The sequence below is a fragment of the Anabrus simplex genome, chromosome 7 (genome assembly GCF_040414725.1).
Source record: "Anabrus simplex isolate iqAnaSimp1 chromosome 7, ASM4041472v1, whole genome shotgun sequence".
NCBI lineage: Eukaryota > Metazoa > Arthropoda > Insecta > Orthoptera > Tettigoniidae > Anabrus > Anabrus simplex.
The window spans coordinates 100,298,333-100,323,797 of NC_090271.1; the positions used below are offsets into that span (position 1 = coordinate 100,298,333).

A 25,465-nucleotide genomic window follows, 5' to 3' on the forward strand; every position below is an offset into this window, starting at 1 on the left:
GGACAAATTTTGACACAAAGAGAGGATATTCTCTAGCAATGGGAGGAGTATTTTGCAAAAATTACTTAATATCAACTTAATATCAAATTCAAAGACCTGGAGGAAGAGGAGGAACATGAAGAAATGGCAGCAGAAAACCAAAATTAAGATATAGCAATGTTGGAAATAGAAAAAGCTATAAAAAAGATGAAAAGTGGCGTAGCATCAGGCGTGGATGAGGTGGCTACAGACGTGATAAAGGCAGCAGGACCAGTAGGGTTACACTGGACATATAGATTATTTCGAATGATATAGAAGAAAAAAAGAAGTATCAGAAGATTGGAAGTTTGAAGGGAAGGCCCAGAAAAAGATGGACAGATACAGTGAAGGCGAGTATAGAGAAAAGAGAAATAATCCTATTATTCAAGAAGGGTGATAAAAAAGAATGTTGCAATAATAGGGGAATCACCCTCATTTCACATGTAGCAGAAACAAAGATCTTTGAGAGGATATTAGAGCAAGGACAAGTAGAAAAGGAAATGGAGGAAGAACAATATGGATTTAGAAGAGATAGATGAACTTTTGATCTAATTTTTACATTAAGGAACATGATGGAGAAAAGATGGGAGTTCAGGAAGGGTTTAGTTACGACATTTATAGACAGTGAGAAGGCATAAGACAGTGTACCACAGCAACTGGTCTGGGATGCATTGATAATAAAAAGAAGGTAGGTACGCAGACTAGAAGTATAAATTATCACAGCCATGTGTGAAAAGTATGTAAGTAGTGTGAAGACTAAGACAGGACAAACAAATGTAGAAACAAGACTTTGATGAGGAAGAGTATTATCCCCTCTGCTCTTCATCACAGTCATGGGTGAAATCCACAAAAGTACACAACAAAAAATGGGAAGCAAAGAGACAAAGGACTTTCTCTTTGCAGACAACACAGTAATATGGGATGAAGATGAAATGGAAGTACAAGAACAAGTTGCTGCATGGAATCAGTAGACTGGGGAATGATGAGAATAGAAGAGGATAGAGTTCCAAAGAGAGTATTTCTGGAGAAAATAATTGGAGGTGGACAGACAGGTGAGAGCATACAGAATAGAGGAGTAAAAGTAGAAGAAATATTGGAGGAAGGAAGGGAGTGGTGGAGAGATACAAAACTGTGGAGGTCCTTGATTCACAACCCAATCCTCTGGAGGTGAGTGCATAAACTACACAGACATAAACCTTATGAACAACAAACTTATGAAGGTCATCTATCATTGCATACCATCGTGGATTGCATATTATTATTATTATTATTATTATTATTATTATTATTATTATTATTATTATTATTATTATTATTATTACCGTGGTTTGGTGGATCAGCAGAGGTGAAAGAAGGTGCCTGGGTGAATGGGTCTAACTACTTTGTCAAGAACGAATTTAAACTGAAATGGAAGGTTATATATTCAAAAAGCAACAATTTCTCACTTAGTGAGAAAACAATAACATAGTAATTTAAAAACAAGATTTAGAAAAACAAAATCCAAGATTTTGAATCTTTAACACACTTCGGCTACAAGCCCTTAGTTTTACAATTTTTGAGCTTCCAGATCAAACATTACAGAGGAGCGTAATTTTACAAAGGGCAGAAATCCCCAAATACCTGGAGTGCTTGCTCCTTAATTTACCATGTCAAGCCTCCTAGAGGCACTTTTACAATACTTGAAAAGAGCGTACACGCTCTCAGTTTTTCAAGACTAGTCAAGGCAACACCAAAAATATCTTACACTTTCTGGCCTTCCATGGCCTCATTTACAAATTGAAACAGGGGTATCTCGTATTATTATTATTATTATTATTATTATTATTATTATTATTATTATTATTATTATTATTATTTTTATTTTTATTTTTATATTATTAGAAATTTATGAGGTGTTAAATTTGCTCCAAATTAAGTAAACGAATTATTCTCTGCAGAAGTAATAATACTGAAGAGGTTTCAGTAATTACAGATATTCTTTACAATTAATTTTTACAACTTCACTACACTTTATAAAAGGCACTGCAGAACTGTCTTGCATATACACACTATCTTCAGTACACTAGCATTAATGCAGGTATCTTTTTCTAATCCACATTATTTTGGCACCAACTTACGGAGGTAAGGTTCCTAGAATCTGTCCTTCATACTTCTTGACCATGTCGAGGCCATAGATGTCAAACATTTTGTACGGATTCACAGCCACAAGAATACTACCAGTATATGTCTGCAAGAGAATAAAGAATAATATGGTTAGAAAAATCATTAAATCTAAAGACACTGATATACATGGGATAGGAACATATCATAAAAAATCATTTTGACAGCGAGTGCATTTACTAAAATATTGGACACATGAGTGGTAGGGTCACGTGAGCTCAGTCTGTAAACAGGCTCTGACAATATAGCCGAGATCTTATTCTTACAGTCGTCACTGTCCATAACCACTGTCTCATTACCCTTATCAGCTGATAGAATGGTCAGTTCAGAATCATCTCTAAGTTCCTCCAGAACTCTCCTCTCACCTCTCGTTAAATTGAGCACGGATACAACAGCGGACCTTATGAGTCTCACACATTTCTGTCTTAACTCCTCAGTCTAATCCGTAGGTAGTTTGTGGATGGCTGCCTCAATGGAAGTAATTAACTCCTCCATGGAGCGACAGCAAAATTAAGACCCCTAGAAGGAACTGCCGTTTGGTTCTCATCCAAGGATTTCTTGGAAAGATTGACATTTTTACTAGCATCCAGGTTCGTGCGAGAGACCGCCAGTTCCTGAGCTAATCGGAGGAACTTGCCTTTCTGTCTGAATTCATACGTTACTCATCGCCAGATGTTTCATTCCAGACTTGTGTCAATGTCATACCTTCATATGTGCGTATGCCTGTTATGTTATGTGACCCTCTCAGACTGATTCTGATGGTTCCGTCAGCTTCCGCTTTGAACGCTAGTGCTGTACCATGTCTGAAGAGCCATCTGGTGACGAATGAATGTACCATTTCCACTTCTATTGGGTAACGTCTAAATTCAAACCTTACTGTTACAGAAGCCTTTCTTGAGGACAGTCAAGATTTTCTTCTGATGAGGCAGAGCATAGTTCTCTGCAAAACGTAAAGAATTTCACCTTATTTTCTTGACACGGCATACGCCCAAAAGGCTATATCATGTCTACGTGTTATGCCCCCGCCACCGATCGACTCACACTCATTATCCTCTGCTCTTTCTACACACTTTCTTTCAATTCTTCAGATCTGTTCTATTCTTCTATCCTGTGAGTCTTTCTTGCACTCTTATTTTATTTTATTATTTCTATTTATTACTTCTACAGCATTCGTCCCTGATTTGTCTGATGACCTTTGGTTACTTTACAACGCACATACGGTGTAACAAGAAACATCTTAATTGGAGCTTAGATGGCGTCATCAGCTCCCACTTGAATTGCTAACAGCGAGCCATCTAGTGAAGAATGAGAATACCACTTACTATAGACCAGTGGTAAAGCATTCTTAAATTCAAACCTTCATTATTAGAGAAGTCTTCCTCATAAGGTCCGCTGTTGTACCCGTGCACAATTTAACAAGAGGCGAGAGGAGAGTTCTGGAGGAACTTAGAGATGATTCTGAACTGACCATTCTCTCAGCTGATAAGGGTAATGAGACAGTGGTTATGGACAGTGACGACTATAAGAATAAGATCTTTTTAACTTTAAATATTTGTGAATAGTTTACACTGCAAGCAGAAGCTAAAAATGTCCACTAGAACTGACATTGCCTGTACAATCAAATTATAAATAAATCATACAACCTATAATAAATATTTAATTTCAACAGCAACTCAGAAATTATAAACTTCAATTAGACATCTACATTAAACTGGACAAGAGTTCGATAGTGGAACTTTACGTTCATTATTCAGATGATTATACTGATATAAGTTATGTGTATGACTGACAACAATATTTCATATAGGCTAGGACATGTATTCAAGTTTAATCATGTGTGTGTATATATATATAATGTATTAAATTCACTGGTTGTAAATTATTTTTCATGAGATTGAATTATTCAGGAAACTTCTGGTTATACGTGTATTACTCAAGGGAAGTTGGATTAACATTACATCATATTTATCACTTGTAAATAACGGTCTGTGTTTCCCAAGTTGCTCAGGAAAACCCCAGAAAGAGAGTTAATGTATGTGAGCTCTGCAATTTTCATGTATGAAGAACATGTTGTGTAACAACAAGCTTGTCTCATGGTAATTCTAGAACAGGTACCGGTACCCACAAGATTTCTGATGTTGTTATAGATCCAGACATTCGGTATTAATACTATGTTGTAAGAAAGAAGAATTATCTAGAATCATGGCCAGTATGTATGTATATATATATATATATATACACTGACTGACAGAGCAAATGCAACACCAAGGAGGAGTGGTTCGAAAGGGATGAAAGTTGGGGAAAAAACAGAGACGGCACGGACGAATAATTGATGTTTATTTCAAACCGATATGCAGGTTACACAATGCGCACGGCATCGACTCAGTAGGATGTAGGACCACCGCGAGCGGCGATGCACGCAGAAACACGTCGAGGTACAGAGTCAATAAGAGTGCGGATGGTGTCCTGAGGGATGGTTCTCCATTCTCTGTCAACCATTTGCCACAGTTGGTCGTCCGTACGAGGCTGGGGCAGAGTTTGCAAACGGCGTCCAATGAGATCCCACACGTGTTCGATTGGTGAGAGATCCGGAGAGTACGCTGGCCACGGAAGCATCTGTACACCTCGTAGAGCCTGTTGGGAGATGCGAGCAGTGTGTGGGCGGGCATTATCCTGCTGAAACAGAGCATTGGGTAGCCCCTGAAGGTACGGGAGTGCCACCGGCCGCAGCACATGCTGCACGTAGCGGTGGGCATTTAACGTGCCTTGAATACGCACTAGAGGTGACATGGAATCATACGCAATAGCGCCCCAAACCATGATGCCGCGTTGTCTAGCGGTAGGGCGCTCCACAGTTACTGCCGGATTTGACCTTTCTCCACGCCGACGCCACACTCGTCTGCAGTGACTATCACTGACAGAACAGAAGCGTGACTCATCGGAGAACACGACGTTCCGCCATTCCCTCATCTAAGTCGCTCTAGCCCGGCACCATGCCAGGCGTGCACGTCTATGCTGTGGAGTCAATGGTAGTCTTCTGAGCGGACGCCGGGAGTGCAGGCCTCCTTCAACCAATCGACGGGAAATTGTTCTGGTCGATATTGGAACAGCCAGGGTGTCTTGCACATGCTGAAGAATGGCGGTTGACGTGGCGTGCGGGGCTGCCACCGCTTGGCGGCGGATGCGCCGATCCTCGCGTGCTGACATCACTCGGGCTGCGCCTGGACCCCTCGCACGTGCCACGTGTCCCTGCGCCAACCATCTTCGCCACAGGCGCTGCACCGTCGACACATCCCTATGGGTATCGGCTGCTATTTGACGAAGCGACCAACCTGCCCTTCTCAGCCCGATCACCATACCCCTCGTAAGGTCGTCTGTCTGCTGGAAATGCCTCCGTTGACGGCGGCCTGGCATTCTTAGCTATACACGTGTCCTGTGACACACGACAACACGTTCTACAATGACTGTCGGCTGAGAAATCATGGTACGAAGTGGGCCATTCGCCAACGCAGTGTCCCATTTATCGTTCGCTACGTGCGCAGCACAGCGGCGCATTTCACATCATGAGCATACCTCAGTGACGTCAGTCTACCCTGCAATTGGCATAAAGTTCTGACCACTCCTTCTTGGTGTTGCATTTGCTCTATCAGTCAGTGTATATACACACATATGAAGAGTGTTGAGTTCAGTAGAGTTGAGTTGTACACAGATACAAGTGAGTTGGTGATGTCATTGTAGCTCAGCTGTTTTGATACCGTGACAGTAATGGGAATCGGCAGTCAGCTGTGATGTAGCGACCTATCATTGATACTGTTTCGCAGACTGACTGTAAATTATAATGTAACTAACAAATGTAGCCGTGCTTTGCTACAGTATTCTACATATTATACGGATATCAAAGTAAATAACTGTACATGCAGTGAATAAGACATTTTAAAATTCCATGTTTCTTAGCGTTATTCGAGAAACAGCATAGGGAGTTCCACAGACGTTTCCAATGTAAAGTGTGAGTTGTAGAGTTGTTATGATAACAGCAGGTCCACTTGCCTACTGCCATTCTCAATCGAGTTGTCAATTTTCATTATAATGACAGATCCCATTGCCTACTGCACAGTCACAAGCGATTTGGGGAGTTTTCGTTGCAATGGCAGGTCCCATTTCCTACTTCCAGAGAGATAACAGTTGAGGATTATTATAATGGCAGGCACCTTCCCAACTGCCAGTCAAAACTGAGCTGTGCTGTTACCATTATAATCACAGACTCCATTTCCTAATGCCAGTCAGTTTACTGACAGTCACACCAAGTTGGTGAGTTTCCATTATAATAGCAGGACACTGTGGCCTAACATCAGTCACATTTTAATAATAATAATGTTATTTGCTTTACGTCCCACTAACTACTTTTTCGGTTTTCAGAGATGCTGATGTGCCGGAATTTTGTCCCGCAGGAGTTCTTTTACGTGCCAGTAAATCTACTGACACAAGGCTGACGTATTTGAGCACCTTCAAATACCACCGGACTGAGCCAGGACCGAAGCTGCCAAGTTGGGGCCAGGAGGCCAGCGCCTTAACCGTCTGAGCCACTCAGCCCGGCAGTCACATTTTAGATGGATGAATTTGTTTATAATGGCGGGCACCCTTGCCTACTGCCAAGCACAATCGGGTAAAGGAGTTTTGAAAAAAAAATTCCATGCTCCCTAACTTTCTGCCAGTCACATCTAGAAGGAAATTATTCATTACAAAGGTATACAGGAGTTGGAGAAGGACCCCATTCTTACTGCCAGTCAAAGTCGATGTGCAGAGTACTGATTACAATAGCAGACGCCCTCCTGCTGGCAGTCATCATCGATTTGTAAATTATTAATTACATGACACACATACCCTTTCTAGATCGCTACAAATCAACTTCAAGGAATAAATATAGATCGACATAAGAAAGTATATGCATGTTTACCTCCATTTAAAACTTAACTGCTGCTAAACAGTTGTACGATAAGACACCACATTTAGCGGTCTAATGGCTAGTCCTATGATATTTTCTCGTATCTCATCTATTTATGAGTAAGATTGAGTTAGAAATGTTGAATAGGGTGAAATATAGGTAAGGTTTTTTAACAGTGCATTACTTTTCGGATACTTATGTGATAGCTACAAACATAGAATTTGGCTCACATATAGCTACTGTGTGGGCCAATGCTCGTGGAGAATTTGATCTTATCTTTCCTATAAGTGATTCAAACCATCAAATATAAGTGTAAAAAGTGCAAAATTTACATAAAATCCAGAAATAGGGAGCCAAATTTAACGTATAAGGGATATACAACAAAAAGTCATAGGACTAAAGTTGTAGATCACTCCAAATTGAACTGAGATTGTGCCATTCGTTTTGTTATACGACTCACTGTTTAGCCACCAAATACCTCGAAAGGAATGTCTGAACCATCATTAAAATTGCTTCCATATTTTGATATTTTTCAGGGGTAAAAAATGAAAAAATATAAACATCTCATTATTTTTCCGTCTGTTACAGGCTAAAAGCTATAATTTTGCCTAATTTCAGTTTTCTTGCTCATCTGGTAGACTGTGCCGCCATCTTGATTTGGGGGAGGGGGTTAAAAATTAGGACTTTCAGGAAACTTTTAAACCTATGAAACCTATAGGTTATCGTTTTGGATAAATATATCCGTCTGTGTTCTTATGCTGAGCCCCAAATATGAGACTCCCAGCGAGGCCTCTTCAGCGTATTTTGAGAATTTTCTATTTTTCTAGGGATCCTGATGTCATCAGCTTCTCTGGAACCAAGCTTTAAGTTTCCACAATGCCTGGAAGTGCCTCATTAATTCACATCTATTTTCATTTTTATACCTTAATCTATATATATAAAGTGGCTTGTCCTGACTGACTGACTGACTGACTGACTGACTGACTGACTGATTCATCATCGCCGAGCCAAAACTACTGTACATAAAGAAATGAAATTTTGGAGATATATTCATATTAAGATGTAGGTGCTCGCTAAGAGAGGATTTTTGGATATTCCGTCGCTGAGGGGGTGAAAAGGGGGGTGAAATTTTAAAATGAGTGTGTCCAAATCTCAAAACTTTGAAAGTTTACAGATGTGAAAATTGGTATTTAGAATCTTCTTTAAAAATAAGGATACACGTCCTTTTTTGTTTTCTGAAAACCACATTAGGAGGGGTGAAAAAGGGTGAAAATGGGGGAAAATGGGTTGAATGCTTTCAATCAGGATACCGGTACTTATATCTCAGAAACTGAAGATATTACAGACCTTAAAATCGGTGTTTGGGATCTCCTTTAAAAATAAAGAAACACGTATTTTTTTGTTTCTGGAAAATCCAATTAAGGGAAGGGGTGAAAAGGGGGTGATTTTTTTTAAATTTGTGTATCTATATCTCAAATCTTTTAAAGTTTATAGATGTAAAAGTTGGTATTTAGAATCTCCTTTAAAAATAAAGAAACACGTATTCTTTTGTTTTCGGAAAATCCCAATAGGAAGGGTGTAAAAGGGTGAATAATGGGTTGAATGTCTTTAACGAGGTTACTTATATTTCAAAACCTGAAGATATTACAGGCCTGAAAATTGGTATTTGGAATCTACTTTAAAAGTAAAGAAACACGTATTTTTTCGTTTTTTGGAAAATCCAAATATTGGGGGGGTGAAAAGCGGGGGTGAATTTTTTAAAATGAGTGTGTCTACATCTTAAAACTTTAAAATTTACAGATGTAAAAATTGGTAGTTAGAATCTCCTCTAAAAATAAAGGAACACGTATTTTTTTGTTTCCTGTAAATCCCAATAGGAGGGGTGTAAAAGGGTGAAAAATGGGTTGAATGCCTTTAATGAGGATACATATATGTCAGAAACGAAAGATATTACAGAACTGAAAATTTGTATATGGGATCTCCTTTAAAAATAAAGAAACACGTATTTTTTAGTTTTTGGAAAATCCAATTAATGGCGGTTAAACAGGAGTGACAAATTGGGGTGAATTTTTTGCAAGACTATATCTACAGAATATCTTGGAAACGTAAAATATTACAGACGTAAAAAGTGGGTGATTGGTATCTCCTGTAAATGTAAAGAAACATAGGTGATTTGTTTTTGGAAACTCCACTTAAGGGGAACTCAAAAGGGGTGAAATTTTAAAATGAGAATTTTTACAGTATATCTAAAAAACTTAACATGTTACACAAGTGAAAAGAGGCATTTCTTTATCTCTATTAAACATAAAGGAACGTGTATTTTTAGTTTTCGGAAATATCACTTGGGTGGAGGGGGGGGGGTAAAAATGACTGAAAATGGTGTTGAATTCTTTTAATTAGGCTACTGATATATCAAAAATGAAGATGTTACAGACGTGAAATTTGATATTTTCAATCTGCTTTAAAAGTAAAGAAACATGTATTCTCTTAAAATCCAATGCAGCAGGGAGGGGGGGGGGGTTGAAAGAATTGAAAAATTAATTGGCTTAATTGTATGAGAATACATACATCTAATAAAAACTAAAGTTGTTACAGACGTGAAAATTCGTATTTGGATCTCCCTTAAAAAGAAAGAAAAACGCGTTTTGGGCGGGAAATCATCTTGGAGGGCGGGAGTGTAAAGGAGTTGAATTCCTTTCATGAGGACACGTAAATCAAAAAATAAGAAGTTAGAGTCGTGATAATTGGTATTTAGAAGATCTTTTACTATTAAGGAAACAAGTATTTTTTGCGGGAAAGTTCACTTACGGCGGGGGGGGGGGGGGATAGTCTGAACTGAAATGAAGTGAAAAAAGTAGATTACTTTTATGGGGATACTTATATCTCAAAACTGAAGGTAATAGACGTGAACATTGGTGTTTGGAATCTCCCTTAAACATAAAGAAACAAGCCTTCTTTTAATTTTCTTTGGTGGTGGGGTGGCGGTAAATAAATTTAACGGCGGTGGGGTGTAGAAAGAGGTGAGACCAATTGATTCTACTGTTATTAATGTACTTATAAGGATCCTCCGTTGCTCAGGCGGCAGCGCGCCGGCCTCTCACAGCTCGGTTCCGTGGTTCAAATCCCGGTCACTCCATGTGACATTCGTGCTGGACAAAACGGAGGCGGGACAGGATTTTCTCCGTCGTCAAATGTGCGGACCGCGCTGGTCACGGCTCCAGGACGGGTAATGACTAAGAATGCAGTCCGGCCGCGTGTTCAGTGCCGCCAAGGCACCCAATATGACACCACGCCGGATCTACTGAAGGATTTTATCCATATTAAAAATGATTAAATGAAAAGAAGGCAAAGATTTACGGACCCAACTGACCAGGAGGAATACCTGAGCCTAGCCCGGGAAGTACGAAATCCATTGCTGGAAAGGAAGATTGAAAAATGGGAGGAAACGTGCTGTAAAATAATAAAAAAACGAGTCAGATCGGGTATTTTGGTGGATTTTCGCAGAAAACGAGTCAGATCGCGAATTTCGGCGGATTATATATCTAAAACAATAAGCATTTAACTATAAATTTCAGTATAATACCGTAGCGAAGCACGGGTATCTTGCTAGTTAAAAATAAAGAAACACGTATTTTTTTGTTTTCGGAAAATCGCAATAGGAGGAGTGAAAAGGGGTGGAAAAAGGGTTGAATGCCTTTAATGAGGCTACTTATATCTCAGAAACTGAAGATATTACAGACCTGAAAATCGGTGTTTGGGATCTCCTTTAAAAATAAAGAAACACGTATTTTTTGTTTCTGGAAAATCCAATTAAGGGAGGGGGTGAAAAGGGGGTAATATTTTAAAATGAGTGTATCTATATCTCAAAACTTTTAAAGGTTATAGATGTGAAAATTGGTATTTAGAATCTCTTTTAAAAATAAAGAAACACCTATATTTTGTTTTCGGAAAATCCTAATAAGAAGGGAAGAAAAGGTTGAAGAAGGGGTCGAATGCTTTTCATGAGTCTACTTATATTTCAGAACCTGAAGATATTACAGACTTGAAAATTGGTATTTGGGATCTACTTTAAAAGTAAGGAAACACGTATTTATTCGTTTTTGGAAAATCCAAATATTGGGGGTGAAAAGGGGGGGTGCATTTTTTAAAATGAGTGTGTCTACATCTTAAAACTTTAAAATTTACAGATGTAAAATTTGGTAGTTAGAATCTCCTCTAAAAATAAAGGAACACATATTTTTTTTTTGTTTCCTGTGAATCGCAATAGGAGGGGTGTAAAAGGGGGAAAAATGGGTTGAATGCCTTTAATGAGAATACATATATCTCAGAAACGAAAGATATTACAGAACTGAAAATTTGTATATGGGATCTCCTTTAAAAATAAAGAAACACGTATTTTTTAGTTTTTGGAAAATCCAATTAATGGCGGTTAAACAGGAGTGACAAATTGGGGTGAATTTTTTGAAAGACTATATCTACAGAATATCTTGGAATCGTAAAATGTTACAGACGTAAAAAGTGGGTGTTTGGAATCTCCTGTAAATGTAAAGAAACATAGGTGATTTGTTTTTGGAAACTCCACTTAAGGGGAACTCAAAAGGGGTGAAATTTTGAAATGAGAATTTTTACAGTATATCTAAAAAACTTAACATGTTACAGAAGTGAAAAATGGTATTATCTCTATTAAACATAAATAAACGTGTATTTTTTGTTTTCGGAAATATCACCTGGGTGGAGGGGGGGGGGGTAAAAGTGACAAACTGGTGTTGAATTCTTTTAATTAGGCTACTGATATATCAAAAATGCAGATTTTACAGACGTGAATTTTGATATTTTCAATCTGCTTTAAAAGTAAAAATACACGTATTCTCTAAAAATCCAATGAAGCGGGAGGGGGGGAGGGTGAAAGAATTGAAAAATTAATTGGCTTAATTGTATGAGAATACATACATCTAATAAAAACTAAAGTTATTACAGATGTGAAAATTCGTATTTGGATCTCCTTTAAAAACAAAGAAAAACGCGTTTTGGGCGGGAAACTATCTTGGAGGGCGGGAGTGTAAAGGAGTTGAATTCCTTTCATGAGGACACATAAATCAAAAACTGAAGAAGTTAGAGTCGTGATAATTGGTATTTAGAAGATCCTTTACTATTAAAGAAACAAGTATTTTTTTCGGGAAAGTTCACTTTAGGGGGGGGGGGGGAGTAGTGTGAAATGAAGTGAAAAAAGTAATTTACTTTTATGGGGATACTTATATCTCAAAACTGAAGGTAATAGACGTGAACATTGGTGTTTGGAATCTCCCTTAAACATAAAGAAACAAGCCTTCTTTTAATTTTTTTTTTGGGGGGGGGCGGTAAATAAACTTAACGGCGGTGGGGTGTAGAAGGAGGTAAGACCAATTGATTTTACTGTTATTAATGTACTTATAAGGATCCTCCGTTGCTCAGGCGGCACCGCTCCGGCCTCTCAAAGCTGGGTTCCGTGGTTCAAATCCCGGTCACTCCATGTGACATTCGTGCTGGACAAAACGGAGGCGGGATAGGTTTTTCTCCGGATACTCCGGTTTTCCCTGTCATCAGCCATTCCAGCAACACATAATAATAATAATAATAATAATAATAATAATAATAATAATAATAATAATAATAATAATAAGTGCGGACCGCGCTGGCAACGGCTCCTGGACGGGTAATGACTAAGAATGCAGTCCGGCCGCGGGTTCAGTGCCGCCAAATCACCCAATATGACACCACGCCGGATCTCCTGAAGGATTTTATCCATATTAAAAATGATTAACGGAAAAGATGGCAAAGATTTACGGACCCAACTGACCAGGAGGAATACCTGAGCCTAGCCCGGGAAGTACGAAATCGATTGTTGGAAAGGAATATTGAAAAATGGGAGGAAGCGTGCTGTAAAATAAAAGAAAACGAGTCAGATCGGGAATTTTGGAGGATTCTCGCAGAAAACGAGTCAGATCGCGAATTTCGGCGGATTATATATCTAAAACAATAAGCATTCAATTATAAATTTCAGTGTAATACCGTAGCGAAGCACGGGTATCTTGCTAGTTTATATATGTACAGTATACAGATCGTTGCAAACAGACTTCCATTTATTAATAGAGATCATATTTCACCCCCTGCTAGGGGTTCTAAGAGCATCTTGCCCCCATAGTATTTTTTGCAGATAGTAGGTAATACGTATTTGTATGCACCCTCACCCCAAACGGGGCCGAACATGTACTTTAAAAATATCCAAAATGACACTATTCATTTCAGCAACCCCGAAAAGTATGGATTTGACATCACAGTACTTTTTATTATTTTTATATATCACTCACTCCCCGTAAGCCTCCTTGGCTCAGGTGGCAGCGTACCGGCCTCTCACCGCTGGGTTCCGTGGTTCAAATCCCGGTCACTCCATGTGAGATTTGTGCTGGACAAAGCGGAGGCGGGACAGGTGTTTCCCCGGGTACTCCGGTTTTCCCTGTCATCTTTCATTCCAGCAACACTCTCCAATATCATTTCATTTCACCTGTCAGTCAATCATTGCACAGAGGAGAAGAACAGGCTTTCTGTTTTGGAGGTACAGTAATGGGAATAATTCAGAAACTGGCTAGTTACAACATCTGGCTTCAATACCTTTCTCTTACAGTTTTCTCGGTAATCCCCATCACTAAAATGCAGGCTACAAACATGAGAACAATTGGATAGAATCCACTCAACACCCTTGTTTGATCCTTGCCTTGATATAGCGTTAAGCCATTTTCTCCGAAGTTCTTTACTTGAGGGGATTTCACGAAACCTCACACCTGAAGAATCTGGATTCCCTTGCTTTGATTTACAGAGAGGAACACAACAGTTCACCATTTTACAGCCAGAAGCACACACATAAATATTCAAAGTAAACGTACGGGAACCCAATAACGCCAGTATGGAGATAAGCTGGGTGCATTAGCTGGCGCCCCTAGCGGAGGTTTGCAATACTGAGCACTCACTCTAAGGTGCATGTTAACCGCATAGCATAGAGTAGGCAGTATATAGAGATTGAGACGGCGGTGAGCATAACACTCATACTACCCAGACACAGCACAAGATGGCAACACATTGGACTGGTAGCACACATGGGGCAATGAGACTGCAGTAGTGAGTCGGGCTCCATGCAGAATGGATGTGACAAGGTAACTTCAGCACTGAGTATGAGAAGTACTGGAATGTACCCCATACTCGCCAGATCTGTCACAGTGCGATTTTGACCTCCTCCCCAAAGGAAAAGAACGCTTTGCGTGGGATGTGGTTTGGGACACGAGAGGGCACTGTCAATGCTGTGAAACATGAATTGCAAAATTCACACAAGGTGAGGCGACTGGTTTCTGACGTCTCTACATCGCTGTCAACATGCAGTAGACAATCTAGGGGACTAGTATGAAGATTTACTGTTTGAAGGTAACAGTACTTTCTGAGAATAAACATTATGTAGCACACCTTAAGCTCCCCATTACCTGGTAGATCCCGCATTCGTCCAAAAAATTTAGTTGCCATGACTTGTGCCCCAACCCACGTATATAGATAAGTGCTGTCAGTGAGAGTGGTGTTTATTATTTTTAACTACATCACTGCATTGTACTTCAAAATGCAAATAAGAAAGAAATCTTGTATAGCCATAGATTCTACAGTTTTACACAGAATGTGAATCACAGAGGTGACACCTGTAATTTCTGGGTTTTAAAACCATAGTTGCCTTGATGAGATGCATGCCACAATATTACTAAACCACAACTCCCATCAAGTTAAAGAAACATCATCCTGAATCAATTACCCCTCACCAATTCAACCCACCAGTAACTGAAAATGATCAGAAATAGACATGCCAATGGTCAAAATCTGGTCTCATCATAAGCTTAATCATTTTATAATTCAACTCCGAAAAATAATATTCAGAATAAAATACAGAATGTCAGCAGAATCATCAACTCCTAATCTCACGTATTTCCTACTTTTTATAGTAGCTTTCTCAGTGATCAAAATTGTAAATTAGGATATCTAGTTATTTAAATCTGAAGAATTAATCTGCCATACACAGTAAAAGAGTTTTAGTTGGCTGCCTGTGTACCTACAACACAACAAAATGATGGTGTTGGCATAATGTTTTTAAAAAGTGTTAACACAATTCAGTACTTACATAGATGAGCTCTTTATCATAACGTATCTTCAGATTCCAAAGTAGAGATGCTTCGTTCAAGTCCCTGAAACATAATAAGATAAAATAATTTTTTAAATAATATTCATCAAAAACAGGATAATCCACAAAAGTTGAGCAAGGAGGGCAGCAGCAGGAAATAAAATGAGAACCAGCATAATACTGAATTTAAGAATGAGAGAAATTTGTGAACACACGCCAGATTTACTATCATATTTTACAAAGCTACAAAACTAAGAAAACTACTGCCCTACTCTGATTATGCTTCGCAGATTCAGACTTAAAATTTTATACTTTAAAACATTTGATCAGAAATCAATGGACTAAGAGTTTTATACTGAATCCAAACCACATGGATACAGGTTCTTATCTCAAATACCTCACACACACTGATCAGGATTCAAAGCACTGTCACCAATGCCACTAAAGAACCAAACCCATCCCATGTGACCTTATATTATAGTGAGAGGATGACTGTTTATTCACTAATAAAGATAAATATTGTGAAGCATTGTTGGTTGGCACGCTCATATTCTTTTCTGAAGACTCAGAAGTCCTGGAGCAGTCAGTTTATTTGACACTTGAAATCCTCTAAGCTGAGCCTTACTGGAACAAACTTTCCTGAACCTGAACTGTCTTCTATAAAACCAGATAGTAATTTTGCAAATATATCTAACATTATCAGAAAGAATGCTTTCTCAGAGCTTAAATGCAATGCATGTCAAACTGACTGGCCTGTAATTATGCCCTTTATCACCCTTTCCTATGTACATTAGGGCTGCTATAGCAACTCTCCATTCATTTGGTACAGCCCCTTGGAATAGCCCCTCCATGTAAACAGTAATTAAATAAGTACTTCAAATATGGTACTATATCCCAATGTACTGCCTTTATTATATCTCCAGAAATCTTAATTCCAGCTGCTTTTCTTTCATTGTATTTTTAATTTATTTTTTCTGTAAATATCTTTATTATCATAACAGGTAAATTTTAGTACTTCGCTAGTATTAATCGCATCCTCTAGCTAGACATTATCCTTACGTCCAACTATCTTCACATACTGCTGGCTAAATAATTATTGCTCACATTCTCACATATACACTCCCCTTAATGACTTCTGGAATGCCCTTCTTGAAACCTGTTTCTGAATTAAAGTAGGATCTTATACACACCCTTCCATTTTTCACTAAAACTCATATGGTATGAGTGCCTATTATGCTTGCTATCATGCTATCCTTAGCCGACTTCTTTGTTAAATTCAATTTCCTAGTAAGTTCCTTCGATCTCCCTTACTTCCACAATGTGCAATATTAGCTGTGAGTCTAACAATATGTTTATTTGATTCATTCTTGTTTTGCTTTTTTAAGAACATTCTGATCTTTTGAAGGAAGAGTCATGCAAACTGGACATGCTAGTCCAAATTTCGTGATAAGGAGTTTTCAGTCACTAACCTAAACTAAGCAACAAATGTTTAGTAGGAGTAGTAACAGTAGTAGTAGTAAAAACTTACGAGAGCTGGATCATATCTTCGATGCCCGTTTGTCCCAGATCTTGTCTCCGCTTGACGCCATTTAGACTCGTTAACGTAAAAACTTGCGGCTGAAACAGAAAAAATAAACACTTGCAAATTAAACTGATGACTCAAACACAATTTAACAAGAATACAACATAATTCCAAACAACGTATATTACCATACATACTCTTTCTTACAAACTTTCTCCTAAAACAATTATATTAGCACCATAAAAAAAATAAATCTGGGAGGGAAAGTATGGCCCTATATAACTATATACTTTCCCCAATGTGGTAAAAATCTTAATTCTTGTAACAAATGAGGCACTAACTGAGGCTACTATTACTTCCACTTTAGCTAGGATCCTCTGATTTATCCTATGCTATCTCCCTTGATCAATGCTCGATCTCTTCCAATCATGATGATATGGGTTTATGAGGCCATCAAAGTCTTCCATATTACTGTTCATCACCCTTCTTCACCACCAGGCTACCTCTTTCAAGTAATATTACAAGTAACTGTAAATCTCACATACGCAGTACTCCAGGGATACATCCGTGCTTCCGGGATTCAGTACAATGGTGAGGTGATGCATGTATTGATGTTAATGAAGAACATTTCAAACATTTCATGTATGAAAGCATTTCATTGTCATGAAAATTCTGTCAGCAAAAAACTGGGGAGCAGACTACCAAGTCCTAATGAACACATACAGAGCCACAATCAGAGCCAAACTAGATTATGGCAGTATAGTATATTGTTCTGCCACAATATCTACTCTCAAGATCCTTGATACCATCCAATCCTCAGCTCTTTGAATTGCCCTGGGAACCCATCGCACCAGCCCCATAGCATAATAAAGATTGAAGCCAATGAACCACCACTTGAAATCAGATGTAAAGAGCTGAGTTTGACATACGTAGTCAAGATAGATGACACAAGTAACCACTACTTAAATTTTCTCCTGTTTTCAGAGTCATAAAGGAAAACTAACTGGATCTCAACCCCAACCCTTTAACATCAGAATATACAATCTTCTCAAATAAATAAATCTCAGCCTTTCACACATTTTACTTCTACACAACTCCCTAGATAACCCTCCATGGAAGGCTCATTTGCCTCCAATCAACTGGGAATTAAACAACAATCTTTTTTTTTTTTTTTGCTAGTTGCTTCACGTCGCACCGACACAGATACGTCTTATGGCGACGATGGGACAGGAAAGGGCCAGGAGTGGGAAGGAAGCGGCCGTGGCCTTACTTAAGGTACAGCCCCAGCATTTGCCTGGTGTGAAAATGGGAGACCACGGAAAACCATTTTCAGGGCTGCCGACAGTGGGGTTCGAACCTACTATCTCCCGAATACTGGATACTAGCCGCACTTAAGCGACTGCAGCTATCGAGCTCGGTAGAACAACAATCTTAAAGCTCAAACTGACACAGTGAAATCCCAACAGTTATTTCATGAAATTTACAATAGATACTCATCATATAGTGCAATTTATACTGATGGATCAAAATTCAATCAGAAATGGGTGTGCAGTGAAATATAAAGACTACAGTATGCTATACAGATTACCAGATATTTTTCACAGTTTTTACAAGTGATCTGTATGCTCTTAAACAGGCCATGATTCATATTTCAAAAGCAAGCTATAACAACTCATTCATAATATTCTCTGATTCCAAAAGTGCATTAACTTCAATACAAAATCCATCTGCAACACACCTCCTTGTTAAAGAAATTCAAATGCTGTACCACAAGATCAAGATCGTAGGAAAGAATGTTATTTTTATGTGGATACCATCTCACAGAGGAATACCAGGCAACGAATCAGCTATCAAGTAGCAAAAGAGGCTACTAGTCTTCCAATCAATGAGCCTCAAATTGCCACTCCACATTCTGATATCATTGCTCATACCAAAATAAAACTATACAAGCAATGGAAAACGAACTGGCTTAAAACTTCCACTAGCAACCTCCAAAAAAACTAAAATGATATCTACGAGAGCATATCCTTTCCAAAACCTCACCAAATATGAACAAGTTTTAATCTCCCAACTAAGGACAGGACACACCAAGATCACCCACAACCATCTCCTAGAAAAGAAACAACCTGCCACCTGCAGTAAATGTAACTGTTCTCTCACTGTCAAGCATATCATCTCAGAATGTCAACTGTATCACTACTAGCACCAACACCACAACATACCTAAGGAAATGGAAGTGACACTGGCTTCTCCAGCACTGAGTCGTCATCAAGTCATCAACTTCCTCAAGGACACTGGCTTGCACTCCAAAATCTAATTATATTATACTTATTTATATTTTCCTTATAGTTACAATATTATTATTACTATTACTCTGTAATCATATATGAGTCATGATAAGACCTTGGAGTTAAAGCAATAATAAACAACCCTAATTTTAAAAAATTTAAGCGTTTCATATGCTGGTACATTCTGTCCTGTGTGTTTACCATTATTAATGTACTATGGAGAGTTGTAGAAAATGAGTTCTATCATGGAAATAAAGCATTTTTCTTGTTCTAAGTGTGAGGAATGTGTCCTGAAAGTTTGGCTGTACCTTATTCTGTCTCATTCAATGCTACCTACCTCTCAAGGTTGCCACAGCACATTTCCAATCATTATTATTTTTTAGATTACTCACAGTGAACAAACATAGAATAATAAATTTGTTTCCAGATCATACCAAGACGTGTAGCTAATACTTCGATAAGATCAACAAATTAGAAATTTCTCTTTATAATTACTATATGAACTATACTTGACTGTTTCTGGTACCATGTAATTTTCTCCTTGCAATTTCATACATTGTCATTACAGATAGCATCACTAATCGACTCATTACATTTGTTTGAAAGCTGACTATTCAAATCACATTTATTATCAATGTATTCTACGACAGGTCACACTTTCCACATATTACCGTCAAGGTCCTGTGTAGAAGACGGCAAATAAGATCCATATACTACTAACTACAAAAGTTTTCTTCATTCCGATTTATTCATTCATTCATTCATTCCTACAGGTGCAGACCCAATAACAAAGAACACAAGTGATAAATACATTAATTTTAGTGCAGGAGAATGGAAAAGCATAGAAAAATATTCTTAGGACAGCCAACAGTGGGGACCAGCCCCTCTCTGCCTCACGAATGTAGAGGCATAAAGCCACAGTAGCCGTGGTAGAGGCGTAAAGCCACGGTAGAGCAGTGGTCACCACTCCTCTGCTCGATTGGTCGGTCGAAGTGCAAAACTTTCGGACCACGTACCATGTACCAGCCATGACCACTTGCAGCCCGAAACCTACTCTGCATCCGCCGACCGGATTCATATACTGTACACTATACAGGAAATCCTTTTATGATTCGATTCGGGTTCGATTCCCGGCAGGGTCGGAAATTAATTTCGCTGGCACGGGGGCTGGGTGTATGTGTCGTCTTCTTCATCATTTCATCCTCATCACGACGCGCAGGTCGCCTATGGATGTCAAAACAAAAGACGAACATGTCCTCGAACACTCCCGGCACTAAAAGCCATATGCCATTTCATTTTCAACACTGAATTTTCGTATATCAGTGTAATCACACAGGAGCGATCATACCATTCAGGCCGTTGCAAAAGAACTACAGGACAAATGCGGACAAGTATAGTAACGAAAACAGCAACATGGACAGAGAAACAAGGTCGGACAACACTGCTCGCTCCAGGGTCTCGATTCGTGTTGTGCGTGTACACCTGCGTGCTAGCAAACATTTCCTGTTAGGCCTATTTTAAAATTAATTCTACAACACACGTATTAACTGAAACGCCCAATACGACGATTAATAATCTGGAAGAACTTTCTCGTTTGTTTCTAAATAACAGTTATTAACAGACGGACTTGTTTACATGTTGAATGGCCAATATTGGCAATGAGGTGCCTGTATCACTTGCTACAGTATTGTATATACCTGTCTGGTTTCTCCTTGCTTACTGCTCGGCAGTGAGAGGAGTTAGAGGTAGCAATAACAGACTCTAAAGTTAATATTTATACTATGTACGGTATTCACTCACGCAATTTCTCTCCTGTTCATTTGCCTCTCCTAACTTCTTAGACATTACTTCAGAAAATGCATTTTGAGGAGCGCAATTTCGTCCTTTTGACGTTACGCTTATAAAATCAGGCTACATACATTGGAAACTTGGTGTAACGAGATTATACGTCACATACGAGTTTATAGCCCCGAAACTAAAGAGCCAATCAGAATGGTTGAAGTAACGTCTGATTAGAAATGTGGGGCATGAGATCAAATATGGCACTTGGACATCAGTTAAATACGGAGGGGCAGCATTAAAAAAGTGACGATTTTGAGGTATATGTAGTGGTGGGCAAAACTCTCGTTCGAGATACTCGAGAATGACGTCACCACTCTCGATGCAACTTCGAGTTCTACGTAGGGATGGCCATAACTCTCGTTTGAGATACTCGAGCCTGACGTCATTATCTCGATGCATCTCGAGGCACGCTCCAATTGGACCTCAGCCAGGACTTATATGGTAGAAACAGAAATGATTAGCAAACACTGAACTCGCGATGTTAGTATGGCTCAGTTGGCTAAATAGCATCGTTTGGTATTATCCTCCGCTACGTTTTGTGGTGGTTCAAATTTTCTCTTCAAATATTTTTGTTTGTTTTTGTTTTGTAATCGGAGTTTCGGCTACCAAACACACGCCTGTTCGTGCAGAAACAACCAAATCGCAAATAGAAGTAATTGTAACGTTTCTGAACATACAAAATAACCAATATATAATAAAATCTCTTCCACTTGAACACATGCAATATACACCAATCATAATTGTACCGGGCGGTACACCTCCGCTCCGCTAATTCAAACATTGCGCCAGTTGAAACTCCTCTACTGGAGGAAGCCTGAACTTTAACTACTGTGTTAATTCTCAAGTTTCTCAGAAGATGTCCCTACTTATAAATTTTGAAGTGTTCTGAACTGTGTCGTTTTCGATGTATTTTTGTTTTGCCTGTAGTAAGAAGTGTGAACATTCTCTTCTAGATGGCACTACTGACGGACTACAATTATGCACCCTAGTGCGAAGTGAAAGAACTGTGTTTTTGGAGAAATTTTGTGTTCATAAGTTTGTTCCTTGTTAAATTTCTTTCAGTCATTGTTTAGGTTGGCTGTATAATCCTTCACTGTCCGCCAGTTTTGAATTCGACCAATGAGCAATTTTTGTAATTAATTTCCCACCAATCCTGGTTTTCTTGTTCAGTTTTGACATGTAATCTTTTGGCCGTCCAATAAAATGCTTGTGGGCGGGTGTTATCATTCATGAAAGGTCTCGAATGTTCCGCGAGGGTATATAAACTGCTGATTTTCGGGTCTCTGCACCACTTCAGTAACATCTATCAGTGTGTAAATTATGTAGCAGGGGGCGGGTAGCGCCTCTTTCTTCGGGCAGCGGTTCATCAATAAGGTAATGGCCTTTTAATAACTTCTTTTCTTGCTAGCTCAGCAGTTTAACTCTCGGGGCAGGTTCGATACCTTTTACCATGTAACCTTCCTCTAAAATGTAAAGGACTCTTGGTATAAATTCTGTCTTTTTAATCTACAAATTGGGATAGAGTGTGCCTAACCCTCTCGAGCTCCCATTCATTTTGTTTTGAGGTGACTACGTTTTCTTAACAGTTTCCCTTCTACTCGTAATGTCATAAAGTTTTCTACCGTGTCACCTCCGTAGAATGGGATTGGCCCTTGCATAAGTGGCCTAGGGCCAAATTAGGTTTTAATAAAGTATATTCGGAGTGCCAGTTTCGCCTCCACTCAAGTTTGTATTTTGGGGCCTTGTAATTTTCCTGTTTATTTACTAAATCGGCCTCAGTAGGTTGGGTATTTTTACCCCTGTGTTTATGTCCTTAGAGGACAACTTGAAGGTGGAGTTTGGTGTGGCCTTTGATAGGCTGGAACTTTGAGAGCGGGTTGCTCTTCCAAAGAAATTTGTTTCTGTGTGCCTCGAGGAGGCTTTTGCTATGTAATTGGGAGCAAGTGCTCTTGAGCATGATTGGGGTCTTCTGCCCCTTGGTTGAATCTTGTATACGGGTAAAGTTGGGCTTACTGCTCAAGAATTGTGTGTCTGGCTCTCGGAGCCCAAATCCTGTAACACTGTAATTGTACATTCTCGATTTGTTGTTCGGCTACTGAGTACCTGTTATATTTGTTATTTCTTGATCTTGAAAAGAAAATATAACCTTGTTAAATTTTAAATTAACTTTAATTTCGTAGATTGAGTCCTATTCATCCCAGCACCTTCTTTCACCTCTAACTACCACGGATAACTCCGTAACAATAATGTAAACAAACTTGATTACCTCGTGGCCATGTCATCAGATCAGTTAGCTTTGTATCTGTATTGCACTGAAAATAGTACCGGTACTCATAATAATGTTATTTATTTTACGTCCCTCCTAAATGCTAGTTCGTGACAGACGCCGAGATGTGGTAATTATGTCCCGCAGGAGTTCTTTAACGTGCTGGAAGATAACGAAATGGAATTGTTACCTTTAAAACAGTACACTGACGGAAAATATTGTGATCAAAGTGTACGTGTTTCTACAGAGGGTTATTGCATTACTGTGTTTTGTGTTGTACGTTTTGGTTATTACATATTACAGGCTTTGCTACTCTGGGTTTTGTGTTGTACGTTTTAGTTATTAAATATTGCAGGCTTTTTCTCTGTTGTGAGGATATTTCCACAGAAATAAGGTTGTTTGCGGTAATAAAACCGAATAAATCATAATTTAGTTACCGGTTCTACTCTATTACGAACCACCGGAGACTACGGGTACCTTCTACCAATATACTCGGAAGGTTTCCCCTCAACAATTTCCGAAAGTTTGTCGACGGAGTTCGGCTTCATCCTGTGTATGTGCCTTCAGGTCAGATAATATTGTAGCTGGTCTTGAATGGTCCTTTTCATGGAAACGATCAATTTGTTACCATACCTATATAAAAGTATCGATAGCCCAGAAGGAGACTTAACCCGAGAAGATCTCCCTTTTCAGGTACATGCACACATACACCAGTATCTTTATGCCAATACCGGCATATTTTCCTTTCTGTTCAAATTATTATACAACTCGATGCGTCGTAAAAGAAATGTTTTCAATAAAATGTTAAAAATATGTCACACTCTTCATTACTTTTTTTTCATATACCCAGTGCCCGAACCATAGGAACTAATCCATGAAGAATAAAATGTCTTACCTAGCCGAGAATTGAACCCGAAAGCCCTTGGACCAAGCGTCAGCACGCTAACTATTTCGCCGCGGAAGCGGACAGTGCATAAGTAGAAATGCAGGAAGTACAGGTAGTAAGTTGACTGCGAGTAGATTAAAAAGAAGTGGGCGTATCGTCATTAGTTGTTATAATGATGTTATTTGCTTTACGTCCCACTAACTACTTATTAAGATTTTCGGAGACGTCATTAGTTGATCAGCAGGCGTAGTATAGTCGAGGGATAACATGCGCATGATGTCACTATACGGCATCGAGATAGCATCATGAGGCATCGCTTGCTCAGAATGCATCGGGAGCTTTGCATCACGCGACCCATTACTAGGTATATGATTTGGTTTGCGATTAATAACTCCGAATTCAAAAGACATACAAAATGGTTAAGAGGTCTAAAGACAGAGCATTTGATGCCTTACATTCGCATAACAAAATGGTCCAAATTACAAAACAATAGGCCTAACACAAGGAAGGGTCCCAAAATTTGGAGTTGGATTTTTTCTTTCTGAAAAATGAACGATGTGACCGTCTAAATATAAATTCCGACCCCTCATGTAGAATTCCATCAGGAAGCTCTCTCAAACCCTAGATAATGGTACCTAAACGGTTGTCCTATGACTCCTATGAGCAAAGTCATAGGGGGTCGAAAATGTGAGAATTTCTTAATTTCCTTCGTATCGACTTCTGAATCTATATTCCGACTCATGACCTATAGAACACTTGGTTCTTCAACTTCATGGCCAATGCGTTCAGTCTGAATCACGTTATTCCCTCTGTAACGACCCTTGGCAATGACTTAGCTGGAACAGGTAGATAATTTCAAGTATTTAGGATGTGTGTTCTCCCAGGATGGTAGTATAGAAAGCGAGATTGAACCAAGGTACAGTAAAGCTAACGCAGTGAGCGCTCGCAGTTGCGATCAACAGTGTTCTGTAAGAAGGAAGCCAGCTATCGGACAAAACTATAATTACATCGTCTGTTTTCAGACCAACTTTGCTTTACGAGAGTGAAAGCTGGGTGGACTCAGGAGATCTTATTCATAAGTTAGAAGTAACAGACATGAAAGTAGCGAGAAGGACTGCTGGTACAAACAGGTGGGAACAATGGCAGGAGGGTACTCGGAATGAGGTAATAAAGGCTAAGTTAGGAATGAACTCCATGGATGAAGCTGTACGCATAAACCGGCTTCGGTGGTGGGGTCATGTGAGGTGAATGGAGGAGGATATGTTACTCAGGAGAATTATAGAGGGTACGAGGAGTAGAGGGAGACCAAGACGACGACGGTTAGACTCACTTTCTAACGATTTAAAGATAAGA

At 39.0% G+C, this 25,465-nt stretch overlaps 1 protein-coding gene across 1 annotated transcript in view; it reads right to left on the reverse strand.

Moving 5' to 3' along the window:
• Myo10A (Myosin 10A) overlaps positions 1–25,465 on the reverse strand; it is a 460,053-nt gene that overhangs the window by 388,601 nt on the left and 45,987 nt on the right. The window contains exons 2-4 of the mRNA XM_068228601.1: positions 16,837–16,925; positions 15,309–15,372; positions 2,136–2,245 (exon numbers count right to left, since the gene is read on the reverse strand). Coding sequence (XP_068084702.1) covers positions 2,136–2,245; positions 15,309–15,372; positions 16,837–16,925 — 263 coding nt within the window. The remainder of the gene's footprint in view (positions 1–2,135; positions 2,246–15,308; positions 15,373–16,836; positions 16,926–25,465) is intronic.